The 21,938-nt window shown below is 44.4% G+C and overlaps 2 protein-coding genes across 17 annotated transcripts in view; both read right to left on the bottom strand.

Annotated features, from left to right (window-relative positions):
* The window catches only part of RPRD2 (regulation of nuclear pre-mRNA domain containing 2), a 113,559-nt gene extending 103,031 nt beyond the window's left edge, over nucleotides 1-10,528 (bottom strand). For 10 of the 12 annotated variants that reach the window (XM_054670502.2, XM_016926420.4, XM_016926427.3 and 7 more), the window contains exon 1: nucleotides 9,307-10,528. In XM_054670502.2, coding sequence (XP_054526477.1) covers nucleotides 9,307-9,511 — 205 coding nt within the window. In that variant the 5' untranslated portion in view covers nucleotides 9,512-10,528. The remainder of the gene's footprint in view (nucleotides 1-9,306) is intronic. The other 2 variants (XM_063814134.1, XM_063814131.1) reach the window with 2 other exon arrangements.
* A 10,535-nt stretch (nucleotides 10,529-21,063) lies between these two features.
* Nucleotides 21,064-21,938, bottom strand: part of PRPF3 (pre-mRNA processing factor 3) — a 32,210-nt gene continuing 31,335 nt past the window's right edge. For all 5 annotated transcript variants that reach the window (XR_010147640.1, XM_016958870.4, XM_016958852.4 and 2 more), the window contains one exon: nucleotides 21,064-21,426. Coding sequence is in view for 4 of the 5 variants with exons in the window: in XM_016958870.4 (XP_016814359.1) it covers nucleotides 21,280-21,426 (147 nt within the window). In the remaining variant the exon portion in view is untranslated. The remainder of the gene's footprint in view (nucleotides 21,427-21,938) is intronic.

The following is a 21,938-nucleotide window of genomic DNA, read 5'->3' on the forward strand; positions in this document are numbered from 1 at the left end:
GCCTTATTCTTTCCAGTGACCAGCCCCCATCCTTAGGCTACCCAGGGGATGCCAACCATCAGTCAACTCATTAGCATACAAAATGACACTTATCACCTTGAAGACCCAAGGATTTTTGAAGTAGTATGCTAGGAAATGGGATAGAGACCAAATAGAGATTTCATAATACCATAGCCTTCTCTCTGGACCTCTTCTCTATCTGTACTTGCTGCTCTATCTTACTAGACTTACTTCCCTATCTACACTCTCTCTCTAGTTGATCTCTTCCAGCTTCCTGGCTCTAAAAACAATCCATATACTAGACACCCTATGGTGATTGCTGAACAACTCTATGAATATACTAAAACAATTGAATTGTACACTTTAAATGAGGATATTTTTTGTGAATTATATCTTTAAAAAGATTTCTTAAAATAGACATCCCAAACCTAACACATCCAAAACTAAATTTCTCATCTTCTTCACAAAATCTGCTCCACTCACAGCCTTCCCCATATCAACAAATGTCAACTCTTATCTTTCTAGTTGCTCAAGCTAAAAAAAAAAAAAAAAAAAAAAAAAGTCATTCTTGATTATTCTCCTCCTCTCTCACCCCACATTTAATCCACCTAGAAATCTGGCTGGACCTACTTTCAAAATAGATCTAGAATTAAATTACTTATCACTTCCGCTGGCCATAACCTGGTCCAAGCCATCAATATTTTACACTGGATTACAATAGCCATCTAATTGGTATCCCTGTTCCAGCAGAAACAAGAATAACCTTTTAAAAACAAACGAGTGCCAGGCGTGGTGGCTCACGCCTGTAATCCCAGCACTTTGGGAGGCTGAGGCAGGCGGATCACTTGAGGTCAGGAGTTCGAGACCAGCGTGACCAATATGATGAAACCCTGTCTCTACTAAAAATACAAAAATTAGCTGGGCATGGTGGCATGCACCTGTAATCCCAGCTACTCAGGAGGCTGAGACAGGAGAATCGCTTGAACCCGGGAGGCAGAGGTTGCAGTGAGCCGAGATGGTGCCATTGCACTCCAGCCTGAGCAACAGAGCAAAACTCTGTCTCAAAAAAAAAAAGAAAAAAAAAGAGTTCATCTCCTTTTGCTTAAATGGCTCACCATCTCACTCTGAATAAAAACCAAAGTCCTTACAATGCCTATAAAACCCTTGGTGAATCCCATTTCGCCCCTCCCCAACACCACCCACCATAATCTCTTTGAACTCATCCACTAATCATTTTAACAACTCCTTTCCAGTCACAGAAGCTTTCTTGCTGCTCCCTAAACTCACCAGGCACACTCTAACCTCAGGACTTTTGTTTTTTCTGTTCACTTAGTCTTGAACATGCCCACCTCATACCCTCATGTCTATATTGCTTAATATCATACCTCCCTACTCAGATGTCACCTTCTCAGTGAGGCCTTCCCTTACCATTTAATGTAAAACTGCAAACCCCTCTGTTTCCCCCTTCCCTGCTTTATATTTCTCTAGAGCATTTATCGCCTTCTATTATGTTTAATATTTTACTTATCTGTTTGCTGTCCGTCTCCCCTTACTAGAGTATATGCTGTCTTTGTGTGTGTGTGTGTGTGTGTGTCTGTGTGTGTGTGTGTTTCTTTTTTCAGACGGAGTCTCACTCTGTTGCCCAGGCTGGCATGATCATGGCTCACTGCAACCTCTGCCTCCCGGGTTCAAGCAATTCTCCTGCCTCAGCCTCCCGAGTAGCTGGGACCACAGGTGTGCACCACCAAGCCCGGCTAAATTTTAAGCTCTGTGAAGGCAAAAAATTTTGTTCATTTTGTTCTCCTGCTGTATCCCCTGTGCCTAAACAATGCCTTGCACAGTAGGTGTTTGATAAATATTGAAAAAACTGAATGGAAACTAGGGATTTATAAACAAATTTCATCTTAGAGCTCAAAGTTAGGGTCTGTATCTACCCACCTGTATTACTTATTTGTTTATGTATGATGTGTGATTAAAAAGCTGTATGCCTATGGCAATACTGTTACACTCTACAGGTCATCAATCTAAATGAACCTTACATTTAGAAAGGTTTTTACCTAGACGATAGCTTCAATAATTATGTTCCATTTTTTTCCCTTTTTTTAATTAATCAAAAACATAAATAAATGCCTATCAGAACTTCAAATCACTAAGAGATAGTTATGCCACAGAGGGGGAAAAAAACAAAAAACACAAGAATTTAAAATCTTGATAGTCTAGTTAATCTATATAGTCTAAATCTTGAATAAATAAGCAAGCTATCAAAATTTTCTTGCACTGTAGAAAATATTTTATCAATAAGAAAGGCTGTGTAGGATGGTGGGTAAGAGTGTATACTGTAGATCAAGAATGCCTGGGTTTGAATTCTGTCTCCATCTCCACCACCTATTAGCTCTGTAACCATGGGCAAGTTACTTAACCTCTTGGCACAGCCGGGCACGGTGGCTCATGCCTGTAATCCCAGCACTTTGGGAGGCCAAGACGGGCGGATCACGAGGTCAGGAGATCGAGACCATCCTGGCTAACACGGTGAAACCCCGTCTCTACCAAAAATGCAAAAAATTAGCCAGCCTGGTGGTGGGTGCCTGTAGTCCCAGCTACCAGCTACTCAGGAGGCTGAGGCAGGAGAATGGCGTGAACACGGGAGGCGGAGCTTGCAGTGAGCCGCGATCGTGCCACTGCACTCTAGCCTGGGTGACAGAGCGAGACTCCGTCTCAAAAACAAAAACAAAAACAAAAAACCTCTTTGTGCCTCTGTTTTCTAATCTGTAAAATGGAGATCACAATAATACCTAATTAAAAGAGTTGTGAGAACTGAATGAATGAATACACGTAAAATGCTTAGAACAGTGCCTGGCATATAGTAAGCACTTAACAAAAGTTAGCTATAAAATTATTACCAGCTTCATGATCCATCTAAGGATCTCGATATCCAAACTGAGAAACCATTGGCATACATTAACCGTACTTTGTAAATTCTCTGCAAAACCAAATCCTGTATGAAGAGATTTTTTTCTAGTCCATGTTTATATGTTTCATTTTGAAAAACATACCAGCTTGCATTGAGATTTACTTCAAAGTACTAAGGGAGAGGAGGTAAAGTGAAGGAGATAGGCGAAAAAAGACTGTTATGTGATAACTACCGAAGTGGGGAGATCAGTAGAAAGGTGGGGTGTCATTACCCTTCTATTTTTATACATAAAGTTTCTATGAAAAATAGCTAAGAAGAGTGCGGTGGCTCATGCCTGTAATCTCAGCACTTTGGGAAGCCAAGGAGGGTGGGCTGCTTGAGCTTAGGAGGTTGAGACCAGACTGGCAAACATGGCAAAACCCCATCTCTACAAAAAAATACAAAAAATTAGCTAGGTGTGGTGTGTGTACCTGTAATCCCAACTACTTGGCAGGCTGAGGCAGGAGAATCACTTGAACCCAAGGGGCAGAGGTTGCAGTGAGTCAAGATCATGCCACTGCACTCCAGCCTGGGTGACAGAACAAGAATATGTCTCAAAAAAAAAAAAAAAAAAAAAAAAGACAAAATGGATGTCATTAACACAATATTTTCCATTTTGTCCTACTAGTTCTTCAAAGCATATGCTAATTTACTACAGAGAGGCTAGTCCAATTCGTCTCTCACAAACTGGGAATGTAATTTCCAGCACTGTGCCAAGGTGCCCAAAACAAAATTCTGATGTAATTATTTTGAATACTCTGGATCTTAAAACTGTTTCTATCTGCATAAATATCATCATCATAAATAATACATAATTTGAATGTTTTCTATGTGCTAGGGCCCAATGATGAAATACATGCATTATCTGCTTAAATCTAGCCAAAAGCCCTGAGAGATCATAGGATTCCTCTACAAGTAGACAGAATTATCTCCACTTGTAGAATGTAGAATTTTCATCTACAGGTACAGAACTACTTATAGATGAAAAACTGAGGTTCACAGTTTAAGTACTTTGCAAAGTGTCATCCAGTATTAAGTGACCGGAGTTAACATGTTAACACAGGCCTAACTCTTTTATATTTTTCCATATTGATTCCCATTTTACCATTAAAAATGGGAAAGAAGGTCTGGGCCTGGTGGTTCACGCCTGTAATCCTACCACTTTGGGAGGCCAAGGCAGGCAGATAGCTTGAGCCCAAGAGTTCAGCCTGGGCAACATGGCAATACCTCGTCTCTACAAAAAACATAAAAATTTGGCCGGGCGTGGTGGCTCACGCCTGTAATCCCAGCACTTTGGGAGGCTGAGGTGGGCGAATCACTTGAAGTCAGGAGTTTGAGACCAGTCTGGCCAACATGGTGAAACCCCATCTCTACTAAAAAATACAAAAATTAGTTGGGCGTGGTGGCATGTGCCTGTAATCCCAGCTACTCAGGAAGCGGAGGCATGAAAATCACTTGAGCCCGGGAGATGGAGGTTGCAGTGAGCCGAGATTCCGCCACTCTACTCCAGCCTAGGCGACAGAGTGAGACTCTGCATCAAAAAAAAAAAAAAAACAAAAACATAAAAATTAGCCAGGTGTAGGCCGGGCACAGTGGCTCACGCCTGTAATCCCAGCACTTTGGGAGGCTGAGGCGGGCGGATCATGAGGTCAGGAGATCCAGACCACGGTGAAACCCCGTCTCTACTAAAAATACAAAAAAAAAAAAGAAAGAAAAAAATTAGCCGGGCGCGGTGACGGGCGCCTGTAGTCCCAGCTGCTCGGGAGGCTGAGGCAGGAGAATGGCGTGAACCCGGGAGGCGGAGCTTGCAGTGAGCCGAGATCGCGCCACTGCACTCCAGCCTGGGCGACAGAGCAAGACTCTGTCTCAAAAAAAAAAAAAAAAAAAAATTAGCCAGGTGTGGTGGCATGGTTCCAGCTACTCAGGAGGCTGAGGTGGCAGGATTGCTTGAGCCCAGGAGGCGGAGGTTGCAGTGAGCGGAGATCATGCCCTGCACTCCAGCCTGGGCAACAGAGCCAGACTCTGTCCCTCCCCGACCTCCCCACAGAAAAGAGAGAAAGAAGAACGAAGTACAGAAATGATAATCTGGGCAAATTGCACATCAAGTCCATATACCTCCAACTACTGTACCTGTAATTTCTTTCACTAAATTATAAATGCTTCCTTCTGATAAACAGAAATTAAAGCAATTCTGTTCCTTAAGTTCTTGATTAGCTATTTCGCATTATGTTGGCAAACATTTACTGATTGCTAACTGTACGCCAGCACTATCCTAGTTGTTTGGGGACAGGGCAACAAATAAGACAACCTTGTCATCTGGTGGAGGGAAGCCAGACAATAAACGTGTAACAAACAAGGTAATATCATATACTGAAAATAAGATGATATGACAGCAATTGAAGGCACTACTTGAAATAAAGCGAGGCTGGGTGCAGTGGCTCACGCCTGTAATTCCAACACTTTGGGAGGCTGAGGTGGGTAGATCGCCTGAGATCAGGAGTTCAAAACCAGCCTGGCCAACATGGTGAAACCCTGTCTCTACAAAAAATACAAAAATTAGCCAGGTACCGGGTGCGGCGGCTCACACCTGTAATCCCAGCACTTTGGGAGGCTGAGAGGCAGGTGGATCACCTGAGGTCCAGAGTTCAAGACCAGCCTGGCCAACATGGTGAAACCCTGCATCTACTAAAAATACAAAAATTAGCCAGGCATGGTGGCGCATGCCTGTAATTCCAGCTACTTGGGAGGCTGAGGCAGGAGAATCACTTGAACCTGGGAGGCAGAGGTTGCAGTGAGCTGAGATCGTGCCATTATACTCCAGCATGGGTGAAAAGAGTGAAACTCTGTCTCAAAAAAAAAAAAAAAAAAATTAGCTGGGCTTAGTGGTGCACGCCTGTAATCCCAGCTACTCAGGAGGCTGAGGCAAGAGAATCACTTTGACCTGGGAGGAAGAGGTTGCAGTGAGCTGAGATCACGCCGCCGCACTCTAGACTGGACGACAAAGCGAAATTCCATCTCAAAAAAATTAAATTAAATTAAATTAATTTAAAATAAATAAAAAACAGATACATGTAATTTTAAAAAATCTATTAAGACTCCGTATCAAAAAAAAAAAAAAAAAAAAAACAAGAAATAAGGTGATCAAAGTAGGTCTTTCTGAGGAGGTAATATTTGAGATTTGATCTAAACAATGAGAAGGAGGCAGGATGTGAAGAAGCTCGAGGTAGGCAGAGCAGATGGTACAGGACTTACAGATCAATGTAAAAGAAATTCAGATCTTCAACTTGTTGCAATGGGATATCACTGCAGGGTTTTAAAGCAGAGGAATGACATTTGTTTATGCTACAGAAAGATCACCTTAGAAAATGATGGTCTGAGGTCAGGAGTTCGAGACCACCCTGGCCAACATGGTAAAACCCTGTCTCTACTAAAAATACAAAAATTAGGGGGACGTGGTGGTGCGTGCCTGTAATCCCAGCTACTTGGGAGGCTGAGGCAGGAGAATTGCTTGAACCCTGGAGGTGGAGGTTGCAGTGAGCTGAGATCGCGCCACTGCACTCCAGTCTGGATGACAGAGCGAGACTCCATCTCAAAAAAAAAAAAGAAAAGTAAAGAAGGATAAAATAAAAATATCTCTGGAACATATCCTCAGATAGCCTATTTCTCTAAATTATTTCCTTTTATATGAACAAAAGTCTCATTACACACTGAAATAAAGGATAAAATTAAAATATCTCTGGAATCTAATAGTTACTTAAATTTATACTGAGGTCTAAATATAAATATAAATTACTAAATAATGGATGTCAGAAGAAAAAAGAGAAGCAAAGTGGCATCAGGAAAATGGACAGAAAGGCTGGGAATGCCAAAGATACCTGCTCCACAATTTTTCCTAAAGCTGACTTAGAAACCAAACTCAAAGTAAACTAAGTATAACTGTAAAGAAATAAGAACTTAAATGTAAACAAGGCCCATGCATAAACTGTTTTCATTGCACCCCACACCATTCTGCTGAATATTTCTCTCAAAATGCTTTATTTACAATGAGACCAGTGAAGTTCATTAAATGTAAATACAAAACAACTAAAATCACCCTTAATCATTTTAGAAAGTTAAATTCCATTCCACTAGAAAAACAACATCATATTTAGCCAAAAGCACTTAACTATATAAACTATACACAATGCACTTCAACTGACACACTGCCCTCCTGGAGCATTCATTTTTTCACTCTTAAGATATCAATAAAGGAAATAAGCTCAGGCACAATAGCAACAACAACTGAGGTAAAAAATTCTGGCTTCATTTTATCTCATTATTGCTGACTAGAAAAAAAACTGTAATTGTCACTTGTGATCCCACACAGCAGAGACGGGACGGGGACCAACTTATTCTTGCAAATGATGTAACCATACAGTTAAAGCCCCAGAGCCCAAGGTGAGGAAATGTAAAATGCTTGCATAGTTCAGTAAAAATGTTTTAAAATAGGGTGGAGAAGAGGTTCTCTCACTCATATTAGAACTGCTTGCAATATATCACTGGTATACCAAGTACGTTAAACATTATTTTACAAAGTTAATGATGAAGTCAAACCCTAACCCCACCATTTTACTGAGTAACCTTAAGCAACTTAATTTCCGAGTCTTAGTTTCCTCGTTTGTAAATCAGTGATTAAAAAATCTACTTCTCAGACGATTTTAAGGTACAATGAGATGACTGGGCACATAGCAGATACTTAACATGTGAGTCTTCAATGATGACTGTTAGCATATTTGATGTTTTTGCACGTTATAATTTTACCTCTGGGCAAGAAAATAACTATTTGATCGGTTATTGGTAAACACAGGTAATTCTGTCCTGTATCTACTAATTTCTCTGCATTATTATTCAAAGAACCACAAAACATCCCTCCCAAAACTTTAAACACAAATAGTTCGAAGCATGGGGCCTATAATTTTGCAAGTTTTATCTATCTGTTCTCTAAAAGGTAAACAAATCAAAACACTACAGGAGCAATGGCAGAAGTGGAATAAGGCAGAATAACTGGATGATGGGTCTCACTGGTGAAATGCCGCAGGCAGGAAGCAAAGAAAAATTCTAATAGATGTATATGGAGTATGAGTTAACCCTCTCTTCTCAGCAGGAAACAGTAACTTCTCCACACTTCCTCCTATAAGATTTGAAACGTTCTGCAAACAATCCATGCTTTAACAGAGCTCGTTTCTGCAGTAAAGCAGCAAAATGGAAAAATCTCCAGGATAAAGACAAAAAAAACATAACTGGAGAAAAAGGTACTACATATTCAAAAAGCACATTTCCTGTGCACATTACCCATGAGATCAACTCAATTGTGTAAAAAGGTATTTCAGGTAATTAAAAAGTAACGGGGCCGGGCACGGGGGGCTCACGTCTGTAATCCCTGCACTTTGGGAGGCCGAGGCAGGTGGATCACCTGAGGTCGGGAGTTCGAGACCAGCCAGGCCAAAATGATGAAACCCCGTCTCTACTAAAAATACAAATAATTAGCCGGACATGGTGGCGGGCGCCTGTAATCCCGACTACTCGCAAGGCTGAGACAGGAGAATCGCTTGAACCCGGGAGGTGGAGGTTGCAGTGAGCCGAGATCGCGCCACTGCACTCCAGCCTGGGCGACAAGAGCAAAACTCCGTCTCAAAAAAAAAAGAGGAACTGGACACGCTTTATATTTGAAGGTATTAACGATGATACTGACTACTGTATCGCAGTTGTTTCTGGTCAGTATCCAAGAAACCTGTATTTTATTGCAGCAAACACAGGTACAGGGAAAACCCGGTGGTGCCTCAGATCTATGTAGAGCTCATGCTGCTTCTTAACATTCATCCAGGTAAGGCTCTCCTTACTACATATCACAAGTTTTAGAAACATTCATCCAGACAAGGCACTCCTCATTAAACATCACTGGATTTACTACTGCTTAAAACCACAGCTCGCCTACCATCAGGAAAGCCAGAAATCATTAACACGTCAAGGCCTGTAAGAAATAAACAGACGCTACAATTTCCGCGAAGGTTCGGAAAAATCAATACACCTTACAAGGCTCTGAAATATTAAAAACAATATACGTAAATCTCCATGGATCTGGGCCCAACGGCCCAAGGTCACAACAATTCAATGGCTAAAAAACCCAAGAAATGAGTCTCCTGCAATTCAGGACAATCCTGGCTAGGAATGGAGTCTGGGTTTGGGACCACTGGGGTCGAACCTTTAATGTGAACAACCCCAACCAAATGCTGCGGCTCCGTGGGAAAACCCCAAGCGTTTCAGGCCACACTTCCATTTCCCCAGTCTTCCCTTCCCTAGTCACCCCCAACACTCACATCTCCGGAGCCACTTCATCCAATGATAGACGATAGTACTGTGGTGTTTTTTGTTCTCTATACACCAAGACGACAAGCCTTGAATGGACTCCATGGTGTTGGTTACCGACTGGAATTTTCGATCCAACGAGGACTCCAGAGCCCCTGCCGAAGAGGCCGACGAGGAGGAGGCCTTACTGCTGCCTCCGCCGCCGCCGGCCGCCATCTTCCCGGTTTGCACAAGCGCTGCTGCTCCTCTGGCGGCGGCGGCGGCGGCGGCGGGAGCGGGCAAAACAATCACTGCGAGTGCGTGAAAGCCGTAGGTGGGGAGGGAGGCTAGGGGGTGGGGATGGTGCACGCGCTGGGCTCTTCTGGAGGTACGGACGGGAACACCAGCTGCTGGGCACGCTGGCAGCTCCTACACGCTGCAAGGAGGGGCTGCGGGTCTCGGAGGTTTTATCAATATTGTTCAAGGGGTCGTGTTTAAACCAGTCAGTAATCACGGAAAAATTACGCAGAAAACAGGACCTGCAAAGCCTTTCAAAACGCCTGACGCCGAAACTAATCGTTTTATACTTTTCGGCTCTCAATGCTAAGGCCCTTCCCCGCCCCTGTTCCCACACTCCTGTGAGCCAGGTCGGGCGTTAATATCTTAAATGTAATACTACCCGACTGCCCCTTCAGTTGCAGAAATCTTTCTTTCCTTTAGACTCGCTAGCACAGAAAAGGTCCAAGGCTACCTAGTCAGGATTTTTTTTGCAACGCAATAGCAGCAAAGGGGCAGCAACAGTATCGCGCACGCGCCACTTGGCCCCACCCCCCCTACCCCTGCTTCCTTCTCAACCTTGAAAGCAGAGGGAGGCGTGATGGCGGGGCAACCTGACCAATCAGGAGTGGAGAACCACAAGCGCGCGCAGGAGCTCTGAAGCCCCCAGGGCCCAGGAGGAGCTACGATTATTTTTGCGCCTGCGCAGAAGATCAGCGTGTAACGGGATGGAAGGAAAAACTGGGAGGGATGGGTGAGGGAGTTGGTATAACTAAGGTTAGCCGGATGGGGGGGTTCCCCTGCCCCGCCCTTTGCTGCTTTTGGCCGCGCTCTTGGGTGTGTTCAGCTCACACAACAGAGACAGAAAATTCCCACCACTGAGACCACTGTTAGTCTTCAGGGGCTGCAGCCATCGCCCCCAACTCCTCGGAGCAGCAACGCGCGACAAAATGGCTGGCAGCCATCTTGCAGCACCACAAAAGATGCGCATGCGCCAGATCCAGTGAGCCATTCACTACGCAGACTCCGACACCAAACCGTATTTCTTGCTGCCCATGGAAGATAACATTCACAGCCGCTTGACCGTTTAGGTTACAGGGAAAGGAAATAAATGAGGAAGTTAAAGGAAATTTTCCTCATAAAATTTTTCGAGGCGAAAAAAGAATGGCAAGATGTGACCTCATTTTCGCCAGCTATGATACAATCTTAAAATTGCATAATACATTACAGTTTTCAAGAGTCTTACATAACTATTATATGAACCTTATAGGAACCATTTTATCGCAGGTATCTATGTAAATCCTCTGAGCTAATTTAAAGGCTCCTGTGTTCCCACTAAACATATACAGTTTTATTTTAATTCTTTTAACGTCTCCTCACTGCGGCCATGCCTCTTGAGGCAGGGAACCTGTTTTGTCAAGTTCATGTCCACTATTCATTAATTCAACGAGTTGTTGAACCTCTTGTGCCAAGTACTGTTTTAGATCATGGGGAGCAAAACAGACAAAAATCCGTTCCCTCCGGGATTTAGTGGCAGGACACCACCAACAAGTACATTTCAGACAGTATTAAATTCTGTAAAAAGGTGAAGCAGGGTAAGGGAGAAAGGGGTGTGTGTGTGCGCGCGCGTGTGTGTACGTGTGCACGGCACGCACGCGCCAGTATAAGAATGGTGGTATGGTGAACCAGGAAGTCTTCTCGAAAGAAATAACTCGATCTGAACACTGAGAAAAAAGCAACCAAGCAGATAATGCGAGACGGGGAGCGGAACATGCTGGCATTAGGAACAGCAAGTGCAAAGGCTCTAAAACACAGTCTCGCTCTGTCCCTGCCAAGGCTAGAGTGCAGTGGCACTATCATATCGCACAGCAGCCTCAATCCCCCAGACTCAAGTGGTCCTCCTGCCTCAGCAGCTCAAGTAGCTGGGACTACAGGCCTGCACCACCACACCTAGCTAAAAAAACAAAACAAAACAAAACAACAACAACATTTTTTTGAGAGGGGGAGTCTCCCTATGTTGCCCAGGCTGGTCTCAAACTCCTAGCCTCAAGCAGTCCTCCTGCTTTCAGCCTCCCGAAGTGCTGGGATTATAAGCTCAAGCCACCATGCCTGGTCGTGACCCCACATTTTTTTTTTTTCTGTAACTCTAGCCAAAGACCCACTTTTTTATAGACTATTTTTGAGCAGTTTTAGATTCACGGCAATTGTGTGGAAAGCACAAGGAATTCCATATACCACCTGCCCCCACACATGAATACCCTCCCCCATTATCAATGTCACGCACCAGAACGATACATCTGTTACAACTGACAAACCTACACTGACACATTATCACCCAAAGCCCATAGTTTACATTAGGGTTCGCTCTTGGTGTTATACCTTGAGTTTGGACAAATGTGCATGTATCCACCATTACAGTATCATACAGAGCAGTATCACTGCTCTAAAAACCTCTGTGTTCCACCTATTCATCCTTCCCTCCCCCTTATTCCCCTGGCGACTACTAATCTTTTTACTGTCTTCATAGTTTTGCCTTTTCCCGAATGTCATATAGGTGAAATCATTCAGTATGTAGCCTTTTCAGACTGGCTTTTTTCACTTAATAATATGCATTTCAGGCGGGGCACGGTGGCTCATGCCTGTAATCCCAGCACTTTGGGAGGCCGAGGTGGGTGGATCACGAGGTCAGGAGTTCGAGACCAGCCTGGCCAACATAGTGAAACCCCCGTCTCTACTAAAAATACAAAAATTAGCCGTGCATGGTGGCGCACGCCTGTAGTCCCAGCTACTCCGGAGGGTGAGGCAGGAGAATCACTTGAACCTGGGAGGCGGAGGTTGCAGTGAGCCAAGATCAGGCCACTGCACTCCAGCCTGGGCAACAGAATGAGATTCCACCTCAAAAAAAAAAAAAAAAAAAAATGCATTTCAGTTTCTTCCATGTCTTTTCATGGCTTGATAGCTCATTTCATTTTAGTGCTGAATAATATTTCACTGTCCAGATGTGCCAGTTTTATTTATCCATTCACCTGAAGGACATCTTGGTTGCTTCCACATTTTTGCAAGTATGAATAAAGCTGTTACAAACATCTCTGTACAGCTTTTGAGGTGAATATATTTTCAACTCCTTGGGTAAACACGGAGGAGCACAACTGTTACATCATATGGTAAGAATATGTTTACTTTTGTAAGAAATCATCAACCTAAGGCCGGGCGCGGTGGCTCATGCCTGTAATCCCAGCACTTTGGAGGCCGAGGCCGGTGGATCGCCCGAGGTCAAGAGTTAGAAACCAGCCAGCCTGACCAACATGGTGAAACCCCATCTCTACTAAAAATACAGGGCCAGGTGCGGTGGCTCACACCTGTAATCCCAGCACTTTGGGAGGCCAAGTGGGGTGGATCACAAGGTCAGGAATTAAAGACCAGCCTGACCAATATGGCGAAACCCCCTCTCTACTAAAATTACAAAAAATTAGCCGGGCGCAGTGGCACATGCCTGTAATCCCAGCTACTCAGGAGGCTGAGGCAGGAGAATTGCTTGAACCTGGGCAGCGGAGGTTGCAGTGAGCCGAGGTCGCGCCACTGCACTCCACCCTGGGTGACAGAGTGAGATTTTGTCTCAAAATAAGTACATACATACATACATAAAATGAAATAAAACAAAGCAAAATTAGCTGGACATGGTGGCAGGCGCCTGTAATCCCAGCTACTTGGGAGGCTGAGGCGGAAGAATTGCTTAAACCTGGGAGGCAGATGTTGCAGTGAGCCAAGATCACGCCATTGCACTACTGCCTGGGCAACAAGACTGAAACTCCCTCTCAAAAAAAAAAAAAAAGAAAGAAAGAAAGAAAGAAAGAAATCGGCTGGACGCAGTGGCTCATGCCTGTAATCCCAGCACTTTGGGAAGCCGAGATGGGCAGATCACCTAAGGTCGTGAGTTCAAGGCCAACCTAACCAACATGGAGAAACCCCGTCTCTACTAAAAATACGAAATTAGCTGGGCATGTTGGCGAATGCCTGTAATCCCAGCTACTTAAAAAAAGAAAAAATCATCAACCTACCAAAGTGGATTTACTATTTTGCATTTCCATCAGTTCTACATCCTCACCAGCATTTAATGTTGTTAATCTTTTGGATTTTGGCCACTCTAATAGGTGTGTAGCAGTATCTAATTGTTGTTTTAACTTGCATTTCCTTAATGGCATATGATGTGGAGCATTTTTTTATTTTTTTGAGACAGAGTTTTGCTCTTGTTGCCCAGGCTGGAGTGCAATGGAACGATCTTGGCTGACCACAACCTCTGCCTCCTGGGTTCAAGCGATTCTCCTGCCTCAACCTCCTGAGTAGCTGGGATTACAGGCATGTGCCACCACGCCCAGCTAATTTTGTATTTTTAGCAGAGATGGGGTTTCTCCATGTTGGTCAGGCTGGTTTTGAACTTCCAATCTCAGGTGATCCACCCGCCTCAGCCTCCCAAAGTGTGGGGATTACAGGCATGAGCCACTGTGCATGGACTTTTTTAATTTTTGAGAAGGAGTTTTGCTCTTGTTGCCCAGGCTGGAGTGCAATGGCATGATCTTGGCTCACTGCAACCTCCGCCTCCCAGGTTCAAGCGATTTTCCTGCCTCAGCCTCCCAAGTAGCTGGGATCACAGGCATGCGCCACCATGCCTGGCTAATTTTGTATTTTTAGTAGCGACAGGATTTCTCCATGTTGGTCAGGCTGGTCTTGAACACCCGACCTCAGGTAATGTGCTCACCTTGGCTTCCCAAAGTGCTGGGATTGCAGGTGTGAGCCACTGTGCCCGGCCTGATGTGGAGCATCTTTTCATATGTTTATTTGCCATCTCTGTATCTTTTTTTGATGATGTGTCCGTTAAGGTCTTCGGCCCACTTTTTTTTTTTTTTGAAACGGAGTCTCACTCTGTCGCCCAGGCTGGAGTGCAGTGGCGCCATCTCGGCTCATTGCAAGCTCCGCCTCCTGGGTTCACGCCATTCCCCTGCCTCAGCCTCCCGAGTAGCTGGGATTACAGGCGCCTGCCACCACACCCAGCTAATTTTTTGTATTTTTAGTAGAGATGGGGTTTCACCATTAGCCAGGATGGTCTCGATCTGACTTAGTGATCTGCCTGCCTTGGCCTCCCAAAGTGCTGGGATTACAGGCGTCAGCCACCGTGCTGGGCCCTTTTTTTTTTTTAAACGGAGTCTGTCTGTTGACCAGGCTGGAGTGCAGTGGCAGGATCTCAGGTCACTGCAACCTCAGCCTCCTGGGTTCAAACAATTCTCCTGCCTCAGCATGTCAGGTAGCTGGGATTACAGACATATGGCACCATGCCCGGCTAATTTTTGTATTTTTAGTAGGGACAGGGTTTCGCCATGTTGGCCAGGCTGGTCTGGAACTCCTGACCTCACATGATCCGCCCACCTTGACCGCCCAAAGTGCTGGGATTACAGGTGTGAGCCACCGCGCCAGCCCCACTTTTTAATTGAGTTGTTCATTTTCTTAGTGTTGAGTTTTAGGAGTTCTTCGTATATTTTGGATAAGTCCTTTATCAGATACATCTTTTGCAAATATTTTCTTCCAGTATGAGGCCTTTTTTTTTTTTTCTGGTGATGGAGTCTTGCCCTGTCGCCCAGGCTGAAGTGCAGTAGCGTGATCTCGGCTCACTGCAACCTCCGCCTCCTGGGTTCGAGCAATTCTCATGCCTCAGTCTCCTGAGTAGCTGGGATTACAAGCGCCCACTATGATGCTCGGCTAATTTTTTGTATTTTTGGTAGAGACGGGGTTTCACCATATGGGCCAGGCTGGTCTTGAACTCCTGACTTCAAGTGATCCGCCTGCCTCAGCATCCCAAAGTGTGGGAATACAGGCATGAGCCACCACACCCAGCCCTTCTTTTCATTTTCTTGACAGTGTCTTTTGCACAGCAGAAGTTTTCATTTTAATTAAGTCCAGTTTATAATTTTTTCTTTCATAGATCATGCCTTTGGTGTTGTTTCTAAAAAGACAAGGCTGGCTGGGCACGGTGGCTCACGCCTGTAATCCCAGCACTTTGGGAGGCCAAGGCAGGCGGATCAGGAGGTCAGGAGTTCGAGACCAGCCAGGACAACTAAGTGAAACCCCATTCCTACTAAATATACAATTAGCTGGGTGTGGTGACACACACCGGTAGTCCCAGCTACTCAAGAGGCTGAGGCCGGAGAATCGCTTGAACCTGGGAGGCAGAGGTTGCAGTGAGCAGAGACCACACCATTGCACTCCAGCGGGGGTGACAGAGTGAGACTCCATCTCAAAAAAAAAAAAAAAAAAAAAAAGTCAAGGCCAACCCCAAGTCAGCTACATTTTCTGTTATCTACTAGGTGCTTTACAGGTTTGCATTTTACATTTAGGTCTGTTACCTATTTTGAGTTAATTTGTGTCTGGATTCACTTTTTTGCATGTGAACATCCAGTTGTTCCAACACCAATTTTTAAAAAAGATTATCTCTCCTTTATATTGCTTTTGCTCCTTTGTCAAAGAGCAGTTGACTATGTGAGTCTATCTCTGTGCTCTCTACTCTGTTCCACTGATCTATTCTTTCACCAATACTATACTACCAGCTGGGCATGGTGGCTCACTCCTGTAATCCCAGCACTTTGGAGGCCGAGGCTGGTGGATCACCTGAGGTCGGGAGTTCAAGACCAGCATGACCAACATGGTGAAACCTCATCTCTACTAAAAATACAAAATTAGCTGGGCATGGTGGCACATGCCTGTAATCTCAGCTACTTGGGAGGCTGAGGCAGGAGAATCACTTGAACCCGGGAGGCGGAGTTTGCAGTGAGCTAAGATTGCACCATTGCACTCGAGCCTGGGCAACAAGAGTGAAACTCCGTCTCAAAAAAAAAAAAAAAAAGCCAGCCACGGTGGCTGACACCTGTAATCCCAGTACTTTGGGAGGCCGAGGCGGGTGGATCACCTCAGGTCAGGAGTTCAAGACCAGCCTGGCCAGTGTGGTGAAACCCTGTCTCTACTAAAAATATGCAAAACTTAGCTGGGCATGGTGGCAGGCGCCTGTAATCCCAGCTACTCGGGAGGCTGAGGTAGGAGAACTGCTTGAGCCCGGGAGATGGAGGTTGCAGTGAGCCGAGATTGCACCACTGCACTTCAGCCTGGGCAATAGAGCGAGACTCCATCTCAAAACAACAACAACAACAACAACAACAACACCTTCATTACTGTAGCTTTACAGTAATTCTCAAAGTTGGGTAATGTCAGTCCTTCAACTCTATTGGATTTTTTTTTTTTTCCCTTGAGACAGGGTCTCACTCTGTCACCCAGGCTGGAGTGCAATGGTACTTCCCAGGCCCAAGTGATCCTCCCAGCCCAGGTAGCTGGAACCACATGCACATGCCACCATGCCCGGCTAATTTTATTTTTAAATTTTTTGTAGACCGGGTGCAGTGACTCATCGCTGTAATCCCAGCACTTTGGGAAGCCAAGGCAAGAAGGTGACTTGAGCTCTGGAGTTGGAGACCAGCCTGGGCAACAAAGCGATACCTCGTCTCTACAAAAAAATTTAAAAACTAGCCAGGTGTGGTGGCATGTGCCTGTAGACTCAGCTACTCGGGAGGCTGAGAGGTGGGAGGATTGCTTGAGCCTGGGACGTCAAGGCAGCAGTGAGCTGAGATCATGCCACACCACTCCAACCTGGGCAACAAAGCAAGACCTTGTCTCAAAAAAAAAATAAAAATAAAAAAAGTTGCAGAGATGGGATCTCCCTATGTTGTCCAGGCTGGTCTCAATGATCTTCCAGCCTCGGTCTCCCAAGGTGCTGAGATTACAGGCATGAGCCACCACACCCAACCAGAACTGACATCTTTACAATACTGTCTTCCTACCATGAATGTGACATACCATTGCATTTATTTAGTTTTTTTTTATTAGAGTTTTGTAGTTTTCTTCATATAGATCTTACACATATTTGGATTTATCCCTAAGTATTCCACTTCCTTTTGGTGCTAATGTAAATGGAATTGCTTTTAATTTCAAATTCTACTTGTTCATTACTCATATACAGGAGAGCAACTGATTTTTGTATTGTAACCTTATATCCCGCAACCTTACTATAATCATTTATTAATTCCAGCCAAAGGGTTTCTAAAACTCTTTCCAATGAAAATAAAAAATGAAAAAAATGACTCTTCCAAAACTAATAACTGCCGTTAACTAAAGGTATTCAAAAAGGACTGGAAATAGATGAAATTACCAAAATTCACGAAGTTTTTGTTTGTTTGTTTTTTTTTGAGACGGAGTCTTGCCCTGTCGCCCAGGCTGCAGTGCAGTGGCGCGATCTCGCTTACTGCAACCTCCGCCTCCTGGGTTCAAGTGATTCTCCTGCCCCAGCCTCCCGAGTAGCTGGGATTACAGGCGCGCGCCTCCATGCCCAGCTAATTTTTGCATTTTTAGTAGAGACGGGGTTTCACCATGTTGGTCAGGCTGGTCTTGAACTTCTGACCTCGTGATCCGCCCGCCTTGGCCTCCCAAAGTGCTGAGATTACAGGCATGAGCCACCGCGCCCGGCTCACAAAGTATTTTAAGTGATAACAGCATCCCCAGGTAAGAACTATCCTGAGAATAACATTCATTTGAAAGAACATATCTGTCCCTACCTCTTTATTGTACAAATGAGGCAATATACACTTAGTGGCTCAGTTTGGTCTGTACTCAAACAAATCTGGGTTCAAATCAAGCTCTACAACTTACTAAGTCATAAACTTGGGCAAATTATTTACTCTAAGCCTCAGATTCCTCACCTCTAAAATGCATATGTCTTATAAGTTTGTAAGGAGAAATAAGGAGGTAATGCTTGAGAAAATTTAACAACAATTAACACCTGGAGGTACAGAGAGACGAGTGATATACTCAAGACAAGTTTGAGTCTCATTATGGGTACATTACAATAAACTATAGCATATTGTAATATAAATATTTCTTTTAGATCTTATGCAATCAATTCATTTTTGAAGTAGTGTATAAATTATTTACACATATACTTGTAACAAATCCTTTAACAGAATAAAAACACTCATTTTTATGACAATGAATTTTTCCCCTGCATTTGCTTAAATCAAGAAATACTAAAATAGCTAGTTCAATTCTCTAGCTCCCAAGTTTCATAGATATAATTACTAGTAAGCACTCAAAATCTTCATTGCTATGTCCTGGTAAGCTAGAGTTATTTCAAAGATTTCATCCTGTACCATCCTTCAGATGATGAACCTCACTCATCTGGGTTAGTTTGCTTTTCTCTTTTTTTTTGAGATGGAGTTTTGCTCTTGTTGCCCAGGCTGGAGTGCAGTGGTGCGATCGTGGCTCAGGGCAACCTCTGCCTCCTGGGTTCAAGCAATTCTCCTGCCTCAGCCTCCCGAGTAGCTGGGATTACAGGCATGCACCACCACGCTCGGCTAGTTTTGTATTTTTAGTAGAGATGGGGTTTCTCCATGTTGGTCAGGCTGGTCTCAAACTCCAGATCTCAGGTGATCCACCGACCTCAGCCTCCCAAAGTTCTGGGATTATAGGCGTGAGCCACTGCGCCCAGCCATGCTTATCTCTTTTTTTGGCTTTTTTTTTTTGAGACGGAGACTGGCTCTGTCGTCAGGCTGGAGTGCAGTGGCGCGATCTCGGCTCACTGCAACCTCCGCTTCCCAGGTTCAAGTGATTCTCCTGCCTCAGCCTCCTAAGTAGCTAGGACTACAGGCACGTGCCACAATGCCAGCTAATTTTTGTATTTTTAGTAGAGACAGGGTTTCACTATATTGGCCAGGATGGTCTCAATCTCTTGACCTCGTGATCCACCCGCCTCGGCCTCCCAAAGTGCTGGGATTAGAGGCGTGAGCCACCACTCCTGGCCTTTTTTTTTTTGAGAAGGAGTTTTGCTCTCGTCGCCCAGGCTGGAGTGCAGTGACACGATCTTGACTCACTGCAACCTCCGCCTTCTGGGTTCAAGCAATTCTCCTGCCACAGCCTCCTAAGTAGCTGGGATTACAGGTGCCCACCACCACACCCAGCTAATTTTTTGTATTTTTAGTAGAGATGGGGTTTCGCCATGTTGGGCAGGCTGGTCTCGAATTCCTGACCTCAGATGATCTGCCTGCCTCGACCTCCCAAAATGCTGGGATTACAGGCGGTAGCCACCAAGCTCAGCTTGCTTATCTCTAAAAAAGGAGAATCCTTTGAGCTGGAGCTTAAAAAAATTAAAATCAGGCCAGGCGCGGTGGCTCACAGCTGTAATCCCAGTACTCTGGGAGGCCGAGGTGGGCAGATCACGAGGTCAGGAGATTGAGACCAGCCTGGCCAATATGGTAAAACCCCGTTTCTACTAAAAAATACAAAAATTAGCCGAGTGTAGTGGCGTGCGCCTGTAGTCCCAGCTACTCAGGTGGCTGAGGCAGGAGAATTGCTGGAACCTGGGAGGTGGAGGTTGCAGTGAGCCGAGATCACACCACTGCACTCCAGCCTGGCGACAGAGCGAGACTCGGTCTAAAAACAAACAAACAAACAAAAAAATTAAAATTAAGAAGGAGAGAAGTTGCACTAGTTTTGCCTCAAAGCCCTGTGTGGTCCCCTATCTCTTCCCACCTCCTTGATGGTAGTGCTCCCTAATACTACCTTAAAGTTGGAACTCTGACCAGGACCTGAAATACAGATTTTTTTTTTAAAGGGGGTTAATTTTATAACACAGAATGTTTTAACTTTTTGTCAAACATCCATTCTCCAATACCAATTCATAGCATGCTCCACCTAGCAAGAAGGTATGGGAGCTCTATTGACTTGTTTGATCCATTCCCAACAGAGGCAATATGAAACGGACGGATAGGTATGGTAAAAATTTTGGACTTCAAATACCCCTAAAATCAAACCAGAAACATTAAATGCTGAAATAAAACCACCCACATGTAGTCGGATTCATAGATAGAAATTAAAAAAAAAAAACTACACAATTTCTATTAGAAGCGGATTTTTAAACTAGTAAAAGAGACAAAATGGGCTAAATTCTTAAATCCTATTCCACTTTACAAACTGACCCATAGCATCCTCCTTGGACTTTCCCTGTGTCCATTTCACCCACAACACACATTCCCACATAGGCATCCCTTAGAGGAACTGACTTCCTGGAAAGACTACTTAGCCAAGTCCTGAGGTAATCTGTCTAACCTGGTGATTCTCTTGGTTAAGGGATGGATACTCATTTGTCCCTCCTTCCTCCCTTACCACTTTACACATCTCCCTGCTTCATTCTGCTCCAGGAAAACAGTATTTATCATTCTAGCTCCAGGATGAGATCAAACATTTCCACTAGACTTCAAAAATACACATCCATCTATCCATCCATCCATTCATCCATTTATATATATAAATAAATGTCAATGACAAAAAATGTTTTTTTCCACAGCAATTGCTAAAAGTCCGGAAAAAAGATCACCTGTAGACCCAAACTCTAATACTTACGAATGTGTGAAAAATATCACACCAAGTTTAAAAATAACTCTTTAATCATATGCACATAAGGGGAATAAAGGGCAACACCAGGCTGACTCAGGAGGGGAGCAAGATATTCTCCCTTTGTCCCAATGTCTGCTTGGCACAGTTCTGAGATCACACAAACAAGTGGGAGGGGGTTGGGAAATAGAATAAGTGAGAGGACTGAAGAGACAAAGGCAAGGGGGGAGAGGCAAGGGCTTGCAGTAGTCTCAATCAGTGGACTCTAACACAGATTCACTCAGCGCAAGGTCCCAGTAGTGTTCAGCCCCATGCTTTTTGAAATGCTCACGAGCCATGTTCTCTGTAGGACACTGTTTAAACTTCATCTCTCCAAAGCTCCGGTCTTTGGCTGTACCCTAGAAAAGAGATATATAATAAAAACACTTCAATTTCTTATTTAAATCAGATAATATTCTTTTATAAGAAGACCTAGTAACATTTGTGAGACATGTGCCCAGCTGAACGTTATTTTGTGGTTAAAAAAAAATTGTGACCTCCATTTCCTTGGATATTTGTGTTTTTCTGAGACAGAGTCTCGCTCTGTCGCCCAGGCTGGAGTGCAGTGGCACGATCTCGGCTCACTGCAAGCTCCGCCTCCCGGGTTCAAGCCATTCTCCTGCCTCAGCCTCTGGAGTAGCTGGGACTACAGGCGCCCGCTACCACGCCCGGCTGATTTTTTGTATTTTTAGTAGAGACGGGGTTTCACCGTGTTAGCCAGGATGGTCTCGATCTCCTGACCTCGTGATCCTCCCGCCTCAGCCTCCCAAAGTGCTGGGATTATAGGCGTGAGCCACCGCGCCCGGCCTCCTTGGATATTTTTATGAGTTTTTACGAATTCATATGCATAAGGCTTTTAGTTTTTTGAAAT

Source organism: Pan troglodytes, chromosome 1, assembly GCF_028858775.2.
Source record: "Pan troglodytes isolate AG18354 chromosome 1, NHGRI_mPanTro3-v2.0_pri, whole genome shotgun sequence".
Lineage (NCBI taxonomy): Eukaryota > Metazoa > Chordata > Mammalia > Primates > Hominidae > Pan > Pan troglodytes.